This window comes from Haliaeetus leucocephalus, unplaced genomic scaffold, assembly GCF_000737465.1.
Source record: "Haliaeetus leucocephalus isolate CR32 unplaced genomic scaffold, Haliaeetus_leucocephalus-4.0 Scaffold184, whole genome shotgun sequence".
NCBI classification, from domain to species: Eukaryota; Metazoa; Chordata; class Aves; order Accipitriformes; family Accipitridae; genus Haliaeetus; species Haliaeetus leucocephalus.
Genome location: NW_010972620.1, coordinates 14,693,972 through 14,710,813, shown reverse-complemented (window position 1 = coordinate 14,710,813; position 16,842 = coordinate 14,693,972). Strand labels below are relative to the sequence as shown.

Below are 16,842 nucleotides of genomic sequence, written 5' to 3'. Positions count from 1 at the left end.
CTAAAAAGGAAAGTAGCAAAACAGGCTGAGAAAGGGAGGAGGGAGAGAGAGGAAGAAAGTTTCACAAGTGAAGAAAGGAGGGGGGGGGGGGGGAGAAAAAACGCATGAAACCTAAAACTTAAAACAAGTAACTATGAATGGGAGCTAGTTTGCCACCGAAGCTACTTCTGACTAAAACATATTCCAAAGCCTCTGCAAGAACACCTCAAGACGCCTACCAGGAAAAGGGAAGCAACTAGATGCCATACTATTAATGAGAGTCTCTTTATCAAATAGGCCAGCCACATTCATCATCTTTTGCTCAGTCTTCTCCCCATAGCCCAGCCCAAACAATCAATAATGATTCATGTTTAACCTACTGATTTTATATGTTCATCGCATTAGAGCTTCCTTGGGAAGAAAATTATTGTTGATATCTCCATCCCTTTTGTGTGTTCATGTCTCTGAGGATAAGATGCTGATAGTATTTCTGCACTACACTCAGACAGCCTTTCCAAGTACGGCATGCATATTTCAAGCACCTGCAGACAGCCCAAAATGTCTTTTCCCTTTATAGTTTAAATTTGTTTCCTGTATTTCAAGCATATTTTAAAACAAGTTTTAAAATATATGCATGTAACTGTCCATCTTAAATCCAAGTCCTCTACCTTACATTTGAGAACTTTTATTTCCATATAATTTTCATATCCATTGTCCAGTGAGGTGGAGGACCATATAAAATAATTTATACTGTATCCTTCTCTGGTTAAAGTCGTATAGCATCACTAACTGTAGCGTTAGTTTGCTGGCACCAGTTCTAACCCTTTTAATGGCTGTTTACCTGAAGAAAATTAGGTTGGCTTGTAACAGAAACATACACTACACCTGCCTGTGACAAGTCTCACTAGGATCCTCCCAACAGATTGAACTTTCAGCCTGTGTTGAATATTCTGTTGGCCTAAAGACACAGAGGAGAGAGTAACACTTCAAAGGTGAAAAGGTATTCCTTGCTAGTATTTCTTCACATCCAGATCCTAAGGAGTGCACATCCTCCTACATTAACTGGCCAGGTTGTTGGAATTTATAAACTACAGCTTGTTGAAAGAAACCTCAAATCACTCAGCTGTTACATGTAACAATTTAGTAGTTTACTTAATCCTCTCCAAACACCAATATATAAATGCATGGCAACATGGGAAAATATTTTTTAAAAAACAACCAAAAAACCCCTCCTCCACAAAGCACAGAAATAGCTTCAGGCAACACCTTTCCCAAGATAGTGTAAATTATTATTTAATCCAGCATCACATCTCAGGCCCTCTTGAAAATCACTTAAGTGATGACTACTTTGGTCAGAGCTTCAGTTGGAGAACAGATAAGCACCCCAACCATGATGAGGTATGAGACTCATGCAAATTTATGTAGTCACAGGTTCACTTCTGCTTCACATATTCCTTTAGTGTTCTTTACCTTGCCTATAAATAAGGATTTCAATCCTGGAAATGTTAATCTTTTTTTTGTTGTTGAATAGGTCCTTTTTTCCAAAAGGTGCCACAACTCAATGCATGGGCAAATTGTCACCTATTCAGTCTGTGTAGGAAATGTGATTCTTACTTCCTGAAAGAATTTAACAACACTTCACAAGTTTCCTTCCTGTGAGCCAGAAGTGAACTAAGTGTTTGTTAGAACGGCCTTCAAGAGACAAAGAATAAGGGCAACTCATTTTTTAAACTAAATATCAATTAATCTTCAGAACAACACATTTAATAAAAGACATGGAAGATCATTTGTCTCTTTAATTTCCAAGCACTATTATGATATTGCTTTAAATGACATGAGTTACACTACTTTCAGGAAAGAAATCTGTGGCCGGCTGGAGTTGTGTGCATAGAGCCATCCTCAGAAATGCGTATTCCCAAAAAATGGGGTCCTGGAATGGCCAGTGTCTGGACAAGAGGAACACACCCCTTACACTTCCCCTCGGAAGACTGTTAGCTACCCAGACAACATCCTTGTAGCACTGCAAGGGTCCCTTGCACCTCTGCTTCAGGACAGGATTAACTTAACAGCCCCACCAAGCACAAAGAAGCTCCTCCATGGCACGGGCTGGAGCCTGTATTTTATAACACTTTGAGCCAAAGTCAGTGAACCACTGGTGTCACATGAAAAACACAGGACTTCCCAGCCCTCCCCTTGCCTCCTGATGCTCATATGGTCACTACTGGGTAACTTCTGTTACAACCTATCCTGTGGCTAAGGTCCAGCAGCTCATCATTGACACAGGCTGATCCTGGCTTGCCCAAGATCCTGCTCCCCATAATCAGTTCATGGGCAATACTGCACAATGATGTGGAACACAACAGTCCTGTAAAAGTCAGTGGGGCTGTACATCTGCACAAACTTGCTGACACGTGTATGCATTTTCACAATCAGTGTTATCCTATATGATAACTCTTAATTTAAAATTGGTCAATTAGCGTAGTGACTGGGCGATGCCTGAGCAGATTGACACATTTGATAAACAGACAGCTTCTTTCCCAAACATGCCTGCTCAAAGGACAGGTAATCAGCTGGCAAATGCAAGGAGAAAAATTGATGAGAACCACAAAAGTACTTGGGAAGAGGTATAGGGTTCCAAGACAAAAGGAAGAACATACACAGACCATTTCCTTACATGAACACTGTTTTTGTATTTTACAGGGTTTGCAAAGGAGAAAGGAACACACATATTCCCCTTTGTTCTTCCCCTCTGAGCCTGCAGATCATCAGGGATGTGTTTAGAGGCACAGGATACCTTGTGGGTACCTGAGAGAGAGTTGGCAAACACTGGGGTTTAAGACATACTTGGGCACCTCAAGCTATGTCCAGCTGTAGGCCAGACCATCTGGGCATTAGAGTTTTCCTCCAGCATTTTCAAAACAGAGTACTTACTATCTCAGCTGGCATGGTTCTCTAAGTAAGGACAGCACATCCTAGGAAGTTTCTGTATACCTTTTAGGTTTTGTGTTTTCTGTGCTATTTTTATATGTATTACATTCATTGTCTCTTTTCTCTATTCAAGTGGGTTTACCTATCTTTTGCTCTTCACTCAATTCCTACTAACAATATCAGAAACAATATTATACATCCCATATGATGGCATGAGGTGAAACTAGGTAAAACGTTGCAGATCATTCCTGGCTGACAATTCTATAAAACAAAATAATGTAATATGGTGTTAGCTGGGAATACAGCAGTGAAAAGTCTTCTGTACCTCTCACTAAGCAGGGGTATCAGACTTGCTAAGCTGTAATGTTTTTCATTGAGAAATCACTTTCTTGGCTTTTCCACAGACTGCACTCTAATTTATAAAGCAGAATTATTTCTGTGGTGACTCACAGGTTCTGTTTACTAACAAAGACTTGCTTCACTCATACAAGACAGCAGATTATTAGCACCCACATTCCAGAGAATTTGCTGCACCAGGGCACCAGGCCAGTTTTGTAAGGACTGAGCCTCCAGGCTGACTACAATTAATTCAGCACTTACGGAGAGATCTCCAAAGATACCGTGTTTTTACAGAGTTCATGGAAATGGCTTGGAAGAAGCAAGAAATGTTGTTATCATCCTCTCTGAGTCAAAGTTCACACAATGTTTTCAAACTTAATTCAATACCTGAGAATCCCTACAGAAGCAGGCTAATTGAGAGCAAACTGGTCTTTGCATGTTGTGGTGTTCACTGAACAACACATTTAGGAATGTATGAGTGGTGCTAAATACACACCTTTTGAATAATTTGAATTTTTGTTCTAAGTTTACCTAACAAAGAATTGCCCCCAGGCAATCTGCAAACAGCAGTTCAGAAACCAAATGACAGGTGTGGAACCAGTGACCACACCAGCTTCTGTACAAACCACAGCAGCAGAGAACGTGTTCATTGGTAGAAAATGTTGAGAAAAGCTGGACTCTTCCTCCTCTTCATCCCAAAATAATGTGGTCACAGCACTCCCTGAGACAGGCAGCAGTACAGATCAAGAACTGCCACAGCCTCAGAGGACAAGAATCCCCCAGGTCCCTGCTAAATATCCTAATCACAGGTTAGACGCCTCTTTACCTCTCCTGCTCCATGGTGCAATTTGGTCTTTCAGAATGTCATGCAATGGTGCTGTTTATCATAAAATAACTCCACTCCTTAACTACTGCCAAATCAGCACTTAAACACTGCTCTGCTATGCATGCAGACATCACTCAGCACTCTACTGCTGCTCCGCTCCTTTTATCAGTGCAGGTTTCTGCCAGCGAATCAGTCTGCTAGTGGAGACAGACAGACTGGGAACTGCAGCAGAAGTCAAAGGGCAGGGCAGTCAAAGCAGAGGTAAGTTGCTTGTACATATGTGTTCACTGTCTCTTTCTCTGTTGCCTATCTCCATAAAGATGTGCGGTCTCACTTTTGTGCAGTTGCTTGTCAGAGTAGACAGCCTGCATCCTTTCTGATCTGCAAGCCTGATGCTGTGCATCAGAGGGCATGTTTGCTAAAGTGGAGGCAAGGAAGAAGACATTGACCTGTGCAAATGGGAAAAAGAGTAACTGATGGTTTCATTTTGTTCTACTTGTTGGGGTTTTTTAGCTAAGGATGTCACTGTGGATGCATGAAAATCTTAGTGTTGAAAGTGTGTACATAAATTGGACCTTTTGCTCTCATAGTTCCAAATGCATTAAGCTTTCCTTGTAAGTTCTCCAGAATATTCTGACATCTGCTAGCCACATTAATTGCCCTGGTGCCTTTCTGTCCCATTTACAGTGTATGTGAAAAAAATTTTATTACTTTCTCAAGAGTACACTGATGAATTTCTAGAGGGTATAAATCTTATTTTCATTAAATATAAAAAGTCTCCAGAAATGGCCTTTTGAATGTATCTTTCAGGTCTCTTCCTCTACTTTTTTTTTTTTTTCATTAAACATTTCAGTTAATTCCAGTTTGCCATGGTAAATGCCACTCTTTGGCATTGTTTCATTACATAAAAAGACTAGATTACTGTTCAAGGCTCCTACAGTCAAGACTTTGCCGCTGAAATTAATGAGAGTGCATGCCAAGCCTTGAAGTTAATCGGCACACTCTATCTGATTTACAAAGCATTCATCTGGAAGTGCCTTAAAGCACACCAGCTAAGCCAGGTGACAATATAGTATATATAAAAAAAAAGTATACTCTAAGAAGTGCAACAATTTAGCTACCCCATTGCCCCACCTTTAGTAGAAAAATAAACTGTGACTTAAGCTGAACTTCTTAGTTTTTGTTCCCAAATGATGTTCCACAAGCAGAAATAGAGGAACAAGTTTTACTTCTGTTTGAACTGAATAAAACAGCAGAAAGCAGTGGAATATCTGCCATAAAACTGTGCTTGCAGAGCACACAGTGGGAGGATTTCTGTTCTGTTGACAGAAGAATGAAAGTATTCTCCTACAAAGTGGATGGACTAGAGTCAGTTTGGATGCCAATATTAAAATTAAGGGTATATCCCAGTTTTGGTTTAACCCAAATGTTCTAGTGACCCAAAGTGTATGATAGATTTAATAAAAAACTAAAAGAACTGAGAACTCCCTTCCTCATGAAGAAGTTCAGAGAAAACAAATCTTTTAGCTATCCTTTCCAGGCTCTCCAAACCTTAAAAATCTTCCCCATGATATGTCAGATAATACACTCTGTTTGTAAGACCAGTCTGTTTTTTCTATGTTGATTACAAAGGTGACTACAGCTAAAAAGCAGGGCACTAACTAGATAGACTGCGCTCAATTTCTGTTTAGAAAAGCTTCCCTGTGACCATCAGTCAACCCCCAAAAACCATGAAAATGCAGTCTTTCCCCCAGGTGGCCAAGACACAGAATTACAATAGGGAGCACCATATGTGAGAGAGAAAGGAAGGAACTCGTGGCACAAACCAGCACCGATATCATACAAGCACATTCCCCCAGGTTGGTTCTACATCCTCCTGGAGCCTTTGATTCACTCCTGGCCGCTGTTAAATGGGGTGAGCTGTAGACAGTCCCTCCTCACACATGTCCTTCTTCTGGCAGCCCCTTGGGGAACAGACCTTGGGCAACCTTCAGGAAACTCCCCACTTGGGTCTTCCTGTGGAATTTCACACCACTCTCTTCCTAACACAGACACCCCTGCATGTGCTCTTTCACACAGCCCCAAGATGTGGTGCCTCCTCGTGCTGCTCTGCTCCCAAGGAATTGCCTTTTCAGCAGGATTCACAACACCCTCCACTCTGAATTCAGACACAAGCCAGCACAGGAAGCCTCGCAACCCTGAATGCTTTATGAATGTTGTAAGTTGGGTCACTTTCTCTCCCTTTCTTTCTTAAACGTCTCTCCCAGTACCACTAACACTGCCCCATCACTAACAGTCCCTGCCAGAAGGCTAAAAGTAGCCCCCTTCAAAAGGTTCCCTCCAGCATTGTGATAGGGAGCACCCACCTAGAAGAAAACTTGATGCTCCTACCCAAAAAGTCTGAGCTGCCGGAGAGAAAAATTCCTTTGCAGTGGAGACAAAGGCTGGTTTCTATTCTCAAGGGAAGCAGAGTCCTCCCCTTCTGTAACAATCTGTTTGCTCAGTACAGTGGCAAAGGAGGATGAATCTCTTATTCAAACTGCAGATTCTCACAACACAAAGTAATGCAATGATTGTCATGACCCAGACTGGACAGACCAGGGAGTTATGTTTAATTCAAAATTCCCTCAGGCTAAATTAAGGTGAAACAACACCAAACGATCAGTTAAAGATTTTATTCATGACAGAAGCAAACTGAACCAGGGATGAGTGGTAGCAGGTGGCATGGTTTCTCACAACAGGAATTGGCATAAGACTACTGCTGTAAACTGTGTAACCCAGGGTAACCATATACATCAATTCAGGGAATAAGGAGATCCCCCCCGTTGAGTCACGAGGTTCAGAGCAGACCCCCTTGCTTTCCAGACTCCTCCTCAGAGAAGGGCCCAGGGGCTGCTGGATCCACTCTTAGTCTCAGACTTAGTCAACCGTTTTTGTCTTGAACGAATGAGGTGTAGGGACTGTGGAAAAGGAAAGAGAGAGAAGACAGAGAAAAAGGAAGAGAGAAAGATTTCACCAGTCCTGGGTCCAGTGTTGGTTCAGTCAGCCAAGGGGTCCAGTCAGCCGATGGGTCCAGTCCCGGTGGGCTTGCATGCCCAGGGCTTCAGTTTGTGTCCTTTTATCATCCTTGCCCCTCCTTCAGGCGGGCACCCGAACTCATTAGGCTAATGAGCAGTTTGTGAGCCTTCGGGCTTGAGGGTCATTTGTGGAGTAGCTTCTCCTTCCCTGCAGACTGGCCATTGTTTGATCTTTGTATCAGAACAGCTTATCAGAACAGGGAGCTGCGCGCCCTCCAGCACATCCTCCCCCTCCTGTTGCTGATGTCTGAGCTGATGGGCTTTTCACCTCCATTCCTTGCAGTGCAGGGTTTGTCTTTAAGCAGAACTTGCCCCACCACAATGTTAGAAACATTAACTCTTTCAGTCTCTCACAATGATTTCCTCAGAATAGTGGCAAGAGTGTGATGGGTGGTTCTGTGAATGAGTCTGTAACAGGATATTCACCCTACCTGGCTTGCCTAACCACACTTTGGCAAAAAAGGATTCATTATGGCTCAAAACACACAGCTTTTGCAACTGTCTTATACAGATACTGCTGCATGTTTACTCCCTAGAAAGGTATGATCTGTGTCAACCTTACAAAACATGACAAACTATCTCCCAAAAGGTTAGTCACTCAATACATTTTTGCTTTGTCCCATCATATGGGGCCAAATACCAGACAACTACCACCTAAGCAGGTCTGAAGAAGATTTTGATGCATCTTTGTACAAGACCTGTAATATTTATTCTCAGCCATGGTCCCAGTGGCCAGGGGTTTTGCACTACCATTACGGAACAGCCCACATCCACACTGCTTAGCTTGGTTACCCTCCAAAGCAGGACAGCTTTATCTGAGCTGTTTAATAGCATCATCCCTGAAGTCTAAAAGAACAAAGATGCATCCAGGAAAAGTGGTGGAGAGCACTGGCATGCTCAGGGAAAAGCTACTTCCAGGACAGTCCTAACACATGACAGCACATACAGCCAAGCTGCACGTCCCAGGAACAGTACTGCACAGGTGAACTCCGTCATCCTGCCACTCTTATAAGCCTGTGTAGTGCTTGGGTACCACTGCTACAGCAATTACCACCCAGCCAAAAGCTAAGCAATATGGGGTATGTCAGGAAAGCTCCAAGTATAACTAGGTGCTTCTACCTGAGCAAACACAGCTCTTGGTACTTCAATTTGAGAGATATAGCATTAAAGAGCATACACAAACCATATCACACAAACACAGCTCAACTGCTCTCACTGCCATTTGCATCTCCAGCCTCCATGGCTATGTAACAGCACATATCTGGTCATCCCTGAAAGTGAGAGGCATGGGTTGTGCTGATCTGCAGGAATCTCTTTTGGGTCCCTTCCTACCAGTACAACGCAGAGCAGTAGAGAAAAAGCCAGTGATATGTTATCACATTCATCTTCCTGGCATGTTCTTGGTTAGCTTTACATTCCTGGACAGAACCAGCCTCTAGACACCTTCTCCACCCATCTCTACAACATAAATGCATGTTAGCAAACTCTCCTTTGGCTTCCCACAGAGTGAAATTATCAGATATCATGGATACCCCAGTGAGGAATATCAAGTTACCACGGAGGATGGATACATTCTTGATGTCTTCAGAATTCCTGCTGGAAGGAACAGCCAAAATACAGGTGTGATGCAGTTATAGGTCATAAGAAAATTCTGAGAGCCAACTCTTACATGGGGCCCGCACCTTTCCCCTTTGCACATGCAATGGCATGTTCCACAACTCTCCCTCTCAGCAAGAGCACCTAGTCAGGAATGTGGCCTGAATTCTGTATACAGGTTAAAAAACTCCTGCAAAGCCAGACTTTGCACGCCAGTTTTAACTACACAATACTTACTACTACAGCATAAGAAAACCCGCTTCTTTTTCAGGGAAAAAGCCTGCAGTCTTGCTACACCATGGTACTTTAGCAGATTCTACTTACTGGATTTCTAACCTGCCCAACAACAGCCTAGGCTTCATCCTCGCAGATGCCGGCTATGATGTCTGGATGGGAAACAGCCGAGGGAACACTTTGTCTTTAAAACACAAGACCCTTAAGCCCTGCCAGAAAGAGTTCTGGCAGTACAGGTACTCCATGGAGAAAGAATTACTGAAGAAAGTAACTTTTAGGGGACTAACAAGATTGGGCAGATAATATTTGGATGCAGAATCTTTCCCCTTGAAAGTTATATGAAAAAGTATGGTTATATGAAAAAATCCCCTTCTGGATTATATGAAAACCCTACTGGTTTTCACATAATATGACTTCAGGTGGGACATGCAACATCTAAGGAGACTAGACCAACTCTTTTCCGCAGATGCAGCCACTTCTGGGTATGTCGGGGGGTCATAAGAAGAGTTTGGCTACATGATCTGGACAGGCTCTTCTGGAATCAGCACATACAGAAGCAAAGCTGGAAGTACATAGGACACCTTTGTCCATACACAGTGCTGGTTTCCTTGAGGAAAAGACTTCCAAAACTGGGAGGCATCGGTAACCTTGAAGTCTCCCACCAGATACCATGTCCCAAGTGTAGACAGGAAAGGACACTGCTCAGCTCACCCTAGAAATCTGATCTATCACAACTGATGTTAACTGAGACAGAAATACTTTTTGCAACCCATGCTGGTGAGAGCAATGATTAAATTAACTTCTGCAAGAGCCTGAGCTAATGGACAAAACTGGCACCTCCTTTGCAGAAAGCCCAAGGCATCAGGCAGCCTGGCAGTACAGCTGCATCTCCCTACCCCCTTCCCCAACTCAAGCAAAATGCAGACAAAGTGTGCAACCTCACCTTTCAGTGGGTGCTGCTTGGTGCAATGAACAAAACTGACATTCAGTTACTCACACTGTGATAGTTGAATTATCTGCTAGCTTTTTGTGTTTCTCCCCTGTAGCTTTGATGAGATAGGTAAATACGATATTCCAGCAGAGCTGTACTTCGTCATGAATAAAACTGGACAGAAGGATGTATATTATGTTGGTCACTCAGAAGCTTCAACTGCAGGTAATGTTAGGACTGCCTGGGTACAAAACAGTTATAGTGTTTATGATTTATATATAGATCCACGAGTAGATGTTGGGGTTTGTGCCATGGTGTGCCATTGCTCTTTTACAAAAATAAACCCAGAAACAGACAAGAAAATGGGGGGAAGTGGCATGTGGACACATTCTTAGACAATTATTTTCCTTTCTTCTCATATGTGCATCCTAAGGGTCTTTTTGCAGAACAAATCATTCAGGCCAAGACATCACCTTCTTTGTCTTTAGATACCTATATTTTAGGCAACCAGTTAAAGTTCTCACCAAATCCATCAGTGGAGAAATTTAGACATGTTCAGAAAACAGGATGGAATGCACCCTTTTTGGTTTTCTTTCCTTCCTTCCTTCCCTCCTTCGTTTGCCATACTCTTCCTTTATGTGTGCTTACACTTAGTTACAAGTAAAAATTCTGCTCTTAATCTTCAGATAATTATTGCATTACTGCATGCCGACATAAACATATACAGTCTTTTAGAGACTGCAAGCTGAAAAACTCATAATTTTATTAGAGTTTGGGGAACTTTAGAGGGAATTTGAGTTAAGAAAATCTGATTAATGCATCTTCTCCCCGAAAAATGGCCTTAACACAAAACTGTCAGTTCTGAGAAAATCAATATCTGGACATACTCAAATGAACCTGTATCTTTAGAATGAACTCTGTCTCCCAAACGAAAGTTTCAAGAATCAAACACTTTCCTTAGGTCTGCAGCACAGAAATGGACAACAGCCAATGGGCTGCTAATCTAGTCTCACTTCTTTGATGCCTACTGCTTTTTTAATTTATTTGGTCTGTGGAGATCTCTTCACTAACTTGACTTTTGTCTTCTGTGTTTGCAGGCTTCATAGCATTTTCTACTTATCCTGAGTTGGCACAAAGGGTTAAGGTGTTCTTTGCTATGGGACCAGTAGCCACAGCCACACATGCTACCAGTCCTCTGGTAACATTTACACGTCTTCCCCAATCACTGATCAGGGTATGTCATTCCTCTTTCTAAAAGACATAATTATCTGCTTTGTCTCTACTGGACTCACTCAACCTGAACTGATTTTAAGGGGGTGATGAGTTAAGAATGAACTCAGTGTATCAGACTGCTGACAGTGCTGGTAGACTTCAGACTTTCCTCAGAGGTAAGCTGCAAGACTTGACACAGTATCTCTTTTGCAATTTCTTTAAGATAACAGGCATACTTTCGCCACTATTTGTTTAAATCAAATATTTTCGGAGGAAGTTCACAACTACCAGAATAAAAGGAGCCTAACATTGTCCACTAAATCTAGCCTTAAGCGCTAGCAGAAAACTACAAAGAAGATATTTCACATCTTAATTTTATTAGACATGCAGTTCATTTATGCTTGTGAAATATTTACTTGTAAAATGATAAAGGAAACTTAAAGGGAAATACCTATTTCACACCAGAATTTGCCAATTTAATAATTTGCTGGGAATGGTGAAAATCCTGCATGCTATACCTATACCTTCTATAACTTATGTCAAACTGCAGGAGCACATCCTCTTACTCTCCAAGCTGTACCCATTATGTGACTATAGAGCATCCAGCTCTACACCCTTTTCACTTGTCTGTTCCCTCTTTACTTAGTAGCAACACTCACAGTACAGTTTGTGCACCTGCCTGGAAGAAATATTAGGGCAAAAAGGGACTTCCTACACTCTGCAGTCATGAGTACAGCCAACTGCCCTTTCTCACTGAGGTCAGTGCACTAAAACCAGGTGGATAGTGACCTCCAGCACTCATGCCTAGTAAAAAGAAGCAGGAAGAACACGTGGCGTACTGTTGGGAAGAACACACTTAAAGGATACTGGGATAGTAAGCAGTTTCAGCAATCTTGGTTAAGAGGCAAGGCTATTAGAAAAGAGGGAGTGACGGTTTTCTGCATTAAATAATCCTGCAACAAGCTGAAAAAAAACCCAGTTTTGCACTTTTCCTCCCCTCAGTTACTACTTGGCTGCAAAGGAACTCTTCACCAGAATGAACTGCTGAAAGGGCCTTTAACACGGATCTGCAGATCTCTGGGAAAATTTTGTGGCAGTGTGCTCTACTACGTAGCTGGGGGCAGGGTACAAAATGTGAACACGGTAAGCATGTCCCAGAACACCTTAATACAAGTGAAGCTAAAGTAATTTTGAAGGAAAACAATTTTTCTTCCTTATGTCTACGTACAGTTGCAGGGACATAGAGAAATATGTTGGGCTTTTCAAGTACTACCAACTAGGACCTCAGCTAAAGATGGGATGTGCCACCCGACACATTCAAATCACACAAGGAAGAAAGGCTGAATTCAGAATGGTCCTATCTTGCAATGATGTCCCTCAGTGTCCTCTCTTCTGGGGCTAAGCCAAAGAAAAGTTGGACAGATACCAAAGCTTTTTAAAAGAGATAACTGGGTAGAGGAAGATCTTTTTTCTTTTCTCAATTCATATTTTCCTTCCTAAATAGAAAGACATCCACAACATCTGAACATAAAAGATTGTTTCTTTTTGGTCGTTACACATCAAAACATTTACAGGCAGAACTCAGAACTGTTTCTTAACATTTCTCTCAACAGCAAGATTTCATTCCTTTACTCTGGTTGCTGCCTTTTTTTCTTGTAGACCTTCCACATGTCTATTCTCCAGTGGCCTTTGATCTCTCAGACTATTTAATAAGTGTTCCCATAAAAAGCTCCCACACATGTAGCCACATTATGCTTAAGCAGACAGTCTATTAACAATCTTCCACTACCCATTAAGCAGAGCACTATGCAAAAGCATCACACAAACTGTAGAAACTGGAGAAAACAGAGACCATACACACTCCTCATATAATATTTTCCATATGACTAAGCACTAATGTGGGAAAGACTCTCCCAAAGGGATAAAATTCTACATGCTCATTCCCACTGTAAAAACGCATATTTGTGAGTCTCTCCTCAACTTTCTCTTTGATGCTTAAAGAACATCCTATTAAAATGGAGTTTTAACACAGCAGCAGTATGTTGCTCAGGTCCTTCACAGCTTTATTCAGTCACAGCACTGGATCACTGCCTTTATAACACTTCTGCTTTCTCTCCAGAGCCGGATAGATACCTACGTAGCACATTACCCTGCTGGAACATCTGTACAGAACGTTATTCATTGGCATCAGGTATAACTGTGTACTGATGTGTAAACAGACTCTTACTACTGCTTTTTATGCAACCAACCGCCTACAGGGAATTCCAGAGGCAGTGGATCTGGGAATCTGCCCATCACATCTTCTCACATGCTGCCGTGAGCACCTGCCACAGAGGGAGCACTCTTTCCCATGGCTCACCAGACCATCACCTGAATTGCCCCTTTGGTATCAAGCACCGAGATTTCCCCAGGGCATATCAGGCCTCTCTGCATGTTGGGCTCTAATGGCTTCCAGCCTTCATTTTTATTTATGAAGACATTTGCCTTGAAAGCTGCAGAAGTGAGTGCAAGCACAGCCTAGGCACTTGGCAGGCAGTAGGAGGAGAGTGGAAATTGAGCAGCCAGGGGATGAGCTAGACAAAGAAGAGATCCAGGTTAAAGCTTTTCTCCCAGAGTGTTAATTGCAGCCTGGATCACTTCCCAAAGCCAGCTGACTTACTTACACAAACGCTTCTGCTGGCACCAGCGGCAGGTGGGGAACTGCCTCTTCTGCTGGCCTCTTACGTCACTCTCAGACCTAAGTTTGTTCTGCCCGTGCTCCAAATCAGACCAGGGCAAGAGAGCGTCGGCTCACAAACGCATCACTGTATGTGCACAGAATTGTGGCCACTTCTGCCAGCACTTAAATACATGCATGCTCCTGCACACACCCCTGACTAAAATTCCAAGGATCCAGACTGCCAGCACCCAGACCCAGAAAACAGAGACAAGCTAGCAGATTTCTAGCATATCCTCGGTTACTTAAAGGCTTGGATAAAAAATATGCACACACATTTTCAGTAAGACAGATTCAACTTTTTTTTTTTTTCCTTCTAGACAACACGCATTCAAGATGACAATACTTTAGTGTTAAGCTGATCACAGCCTGCTCCCAACAGCCAAACTCTTGTAAGAGGTACAGAGCCTCTGGAAACGTTGCCACTACTGTGAGCCGACCAGACAAAACTGACACACACAAGTCAAGGTGTGTGAGCAGGTATCATTTGTTACACTAGACTAGTAATAGTCCTGACACACCTCTGCATCACAAACAGGGACCCCAACTTTAGCTAACTAAGATAGTCAAGCAAAATTTTAATGACAAAACATGCCAAGGGTGGCGGCTGAGAATCGGGAGACAATGGTAGCAAGAGGAAAGGCAGTGAAGCCACTCACCCTACGATCCATCCTCAGAATCCCTGGAAGCCTGACCACTGCCTGAGCCTTGGCTTCAATCAAAGGCAAGAAAACACCTCCTGCACTTTGCTCTGTCTCTTAACTCTTTCATTTTATCTGTCCTTGTTACAATATTAACAGGTAATAAATGCAGACCAATTTCAAGCTTATGACTACGGCTCTAAGGAAAACATGAAGAAATACAACCAGGTAAGGCAATACAGATTTCCAGAGAACTCACCCTTGGGTCCCAGCAAAACTAAGAACAGAAAAATCCAGATTTCAGCACCTGTGAGCGCTAAAGAGGGGGAGAGTGGTCTGAGGTAATGTTTCACCCGAATCTAATACTCATACATGTAAAAGTCTATTCACAGACAAGGCATAGACAGTTCCTTGTGGACAGCTAGCAGAAGTTCATTTTGCCTCCCCTACTGATGCAGGGATGTGTCCAATGACATGTCAATTTACCTGCCATTCCCAAAAGGCTGAGAGCCACACCCAAGTCCTAGGACTTCATGAGTATGGAGCTCTTCACTTCCCCAAAAATCCTCAAGGTCTGCCTTTCAGTTAAATGCTAGACTGGCCAAAGGGGGAATGGAAAAAAAAACAAAAACAAATGGGGGCGGGGAGGGGGAAATGGAAATGCATACCTTGGTTTTGGGAAGCTACTTACCACAAAAATAAAGGGATGATTCAGTACAGCACAGTGGAGACTACTGCTGCGGTGAACTAATATATCCTGTATGGAAAAAAGGAAACGGACAAAACTTGGTCACTAGGAGCTTTGGTTACCACCTAGTCAACACTCAGAAATGCTGCGGTTCTCCTGCAACACCGATAACTTGCCTGACAGTTTTTTAAGGTTTGATCAGATCAGTTGACATGTCGTGAGCTTTTCTGAGTCAGGGCAGGTTATCTTATGGGTGGCACGTTATTTTACAGGTGGAGAAGGACTCCAAAGAGTTCTCAGACACCTTCCATCCACACATATGGTCTTTAAATACTGAAGTTTAGAGTTTGGAATGGGCTATGTTGTAGTCCCAGTACCTTGGATGCTTAGGAAACTGCCCCAAAAAACAGTCAATGAGAAAAAGAACAGAACCACCCTTAGATACTAGGGGTCAATTTAAAAGCATCTTGTGCCTGGTCCCTTACCACCCCGTAGACAAATAATCATCCTGCATTAAGTCATTTGGCTCAGGTCTCAGAAGATCCCCATTCCACTTTTCCGTGTTTCTTTGATTTCCTCTGTGATGACAGACAAGGCAAGTGTGCTCACGGGCTGTTACTCCATCAGTAGCAACACTGTGACCTAGAGGGAGTGTCAAGTGAAGTCTGGAAAAATACCACTAAATATCTTTCACTCCATGCCCCATAAAAGCATGAAGAGGACCGTATATAAGCCAGAAAGGGAACACCCGTGAACAACAACTCTGCGGTCCTTGCCTGGTAAACACAGACGCTGCTCTTGCCATATCCCCACCTCTGAAGGGCATGAGTAGGTGTCAAACTGCAGGACAACTCTTAGCCATGCATTAAGGAAAGACACAGGAATAGGACGGATCAGTTCCTTCCATAGTCAACAGGGAATGGGGTTAGGGCAATAGGCACTAAGAGGGTGGCCTTCGTCCTTACAGTTTTACTGTAGTGAGTGCAGAAGGGAAAGAGATGCTTGCACAGAATCCTTTCTCGAAACACAACTTCTGATACAACAGCATTCACTCAGGTCTCCTCCCTTTCTTACAGTCTACTCCTCCTGCATACCCAATAGAGAAGATAAGCACACCAATTGCTGTTTGGAGCGGTGGACGTGACAAATTTGCAGATCCCAAGGACATAGCAAAGTTACTTCCTCGGATTACTAATCTCATTTACCACGAGCATTTCCCTGCTTGGGGACATCTTGATTTCGTCTGGGGCCTTGATGCACCTGAGAAAATGTATCAGAAAATCATTGAACTAATAAGAAAACACCCTTAAATCTTCACACAGGGAATTCATTCATCCAGTAGATTTTTATTTAGCAGTAGAATATGGGTATAGGGATTGGTGTAGGGGTTTACAAACCACTGTCAATTGGTTTGCAATGTTGTTTTCCATGGTGTTACTCTCGTGACTGCACTCTCTCTGAGTAAGTTGCGGTATGTGGGGATGTCCACTGAAAATACAAACATGTTAGAAGGAATACTTCAGGGATCACTTATTTTGGAAGATTTTAGCTTTTATAGGGCTGATTTTGCTTCAACTAAGGTTTCATTTTCTCTTCCCTTGTAGAACAATGCCACATATTCCACATGACTCAGAGGTGTTATCCCATGAAAACCCAAAAATGGGAGATACTAATT

The 16,842-nt window shown here is 42.7% G+C and overlaps 1 protein-coding gene across 1 annotated transcript; it reads left to right on the top strand.

Annotated features, from left to right (window-relative positions):
• Nucleotides 1-6,158: 6,158 nt before the first annotated feature.
• Nucleotides 6,159-16,477, top strand: LOC104830188 (lysosomal acid lipase/cholesteryl ester hydrolase-like). Its single transcript, XM_010564966.1, has 9 exons — nt 6,159-6,290; nt 8,655-8,769; nt 9,017-9,215; nt 10,026-10,135; nt 11,008-11,144; nt 12,125-12,265; nt 13,242-13,313; nt 14,639-14,707; nt 16,244-16,477. The coding sequence occupies exons 1-9, from the start codon at nt 6,159-6,161 to the stop codon at nt 16,475-16,477; spliced, it is 1,209 nt and encodes a 402-aa protein (XP_010563268.1).
• The last annotated feature ends 365 nt before the right edge of the window (nt 16,478-16,842 follow it).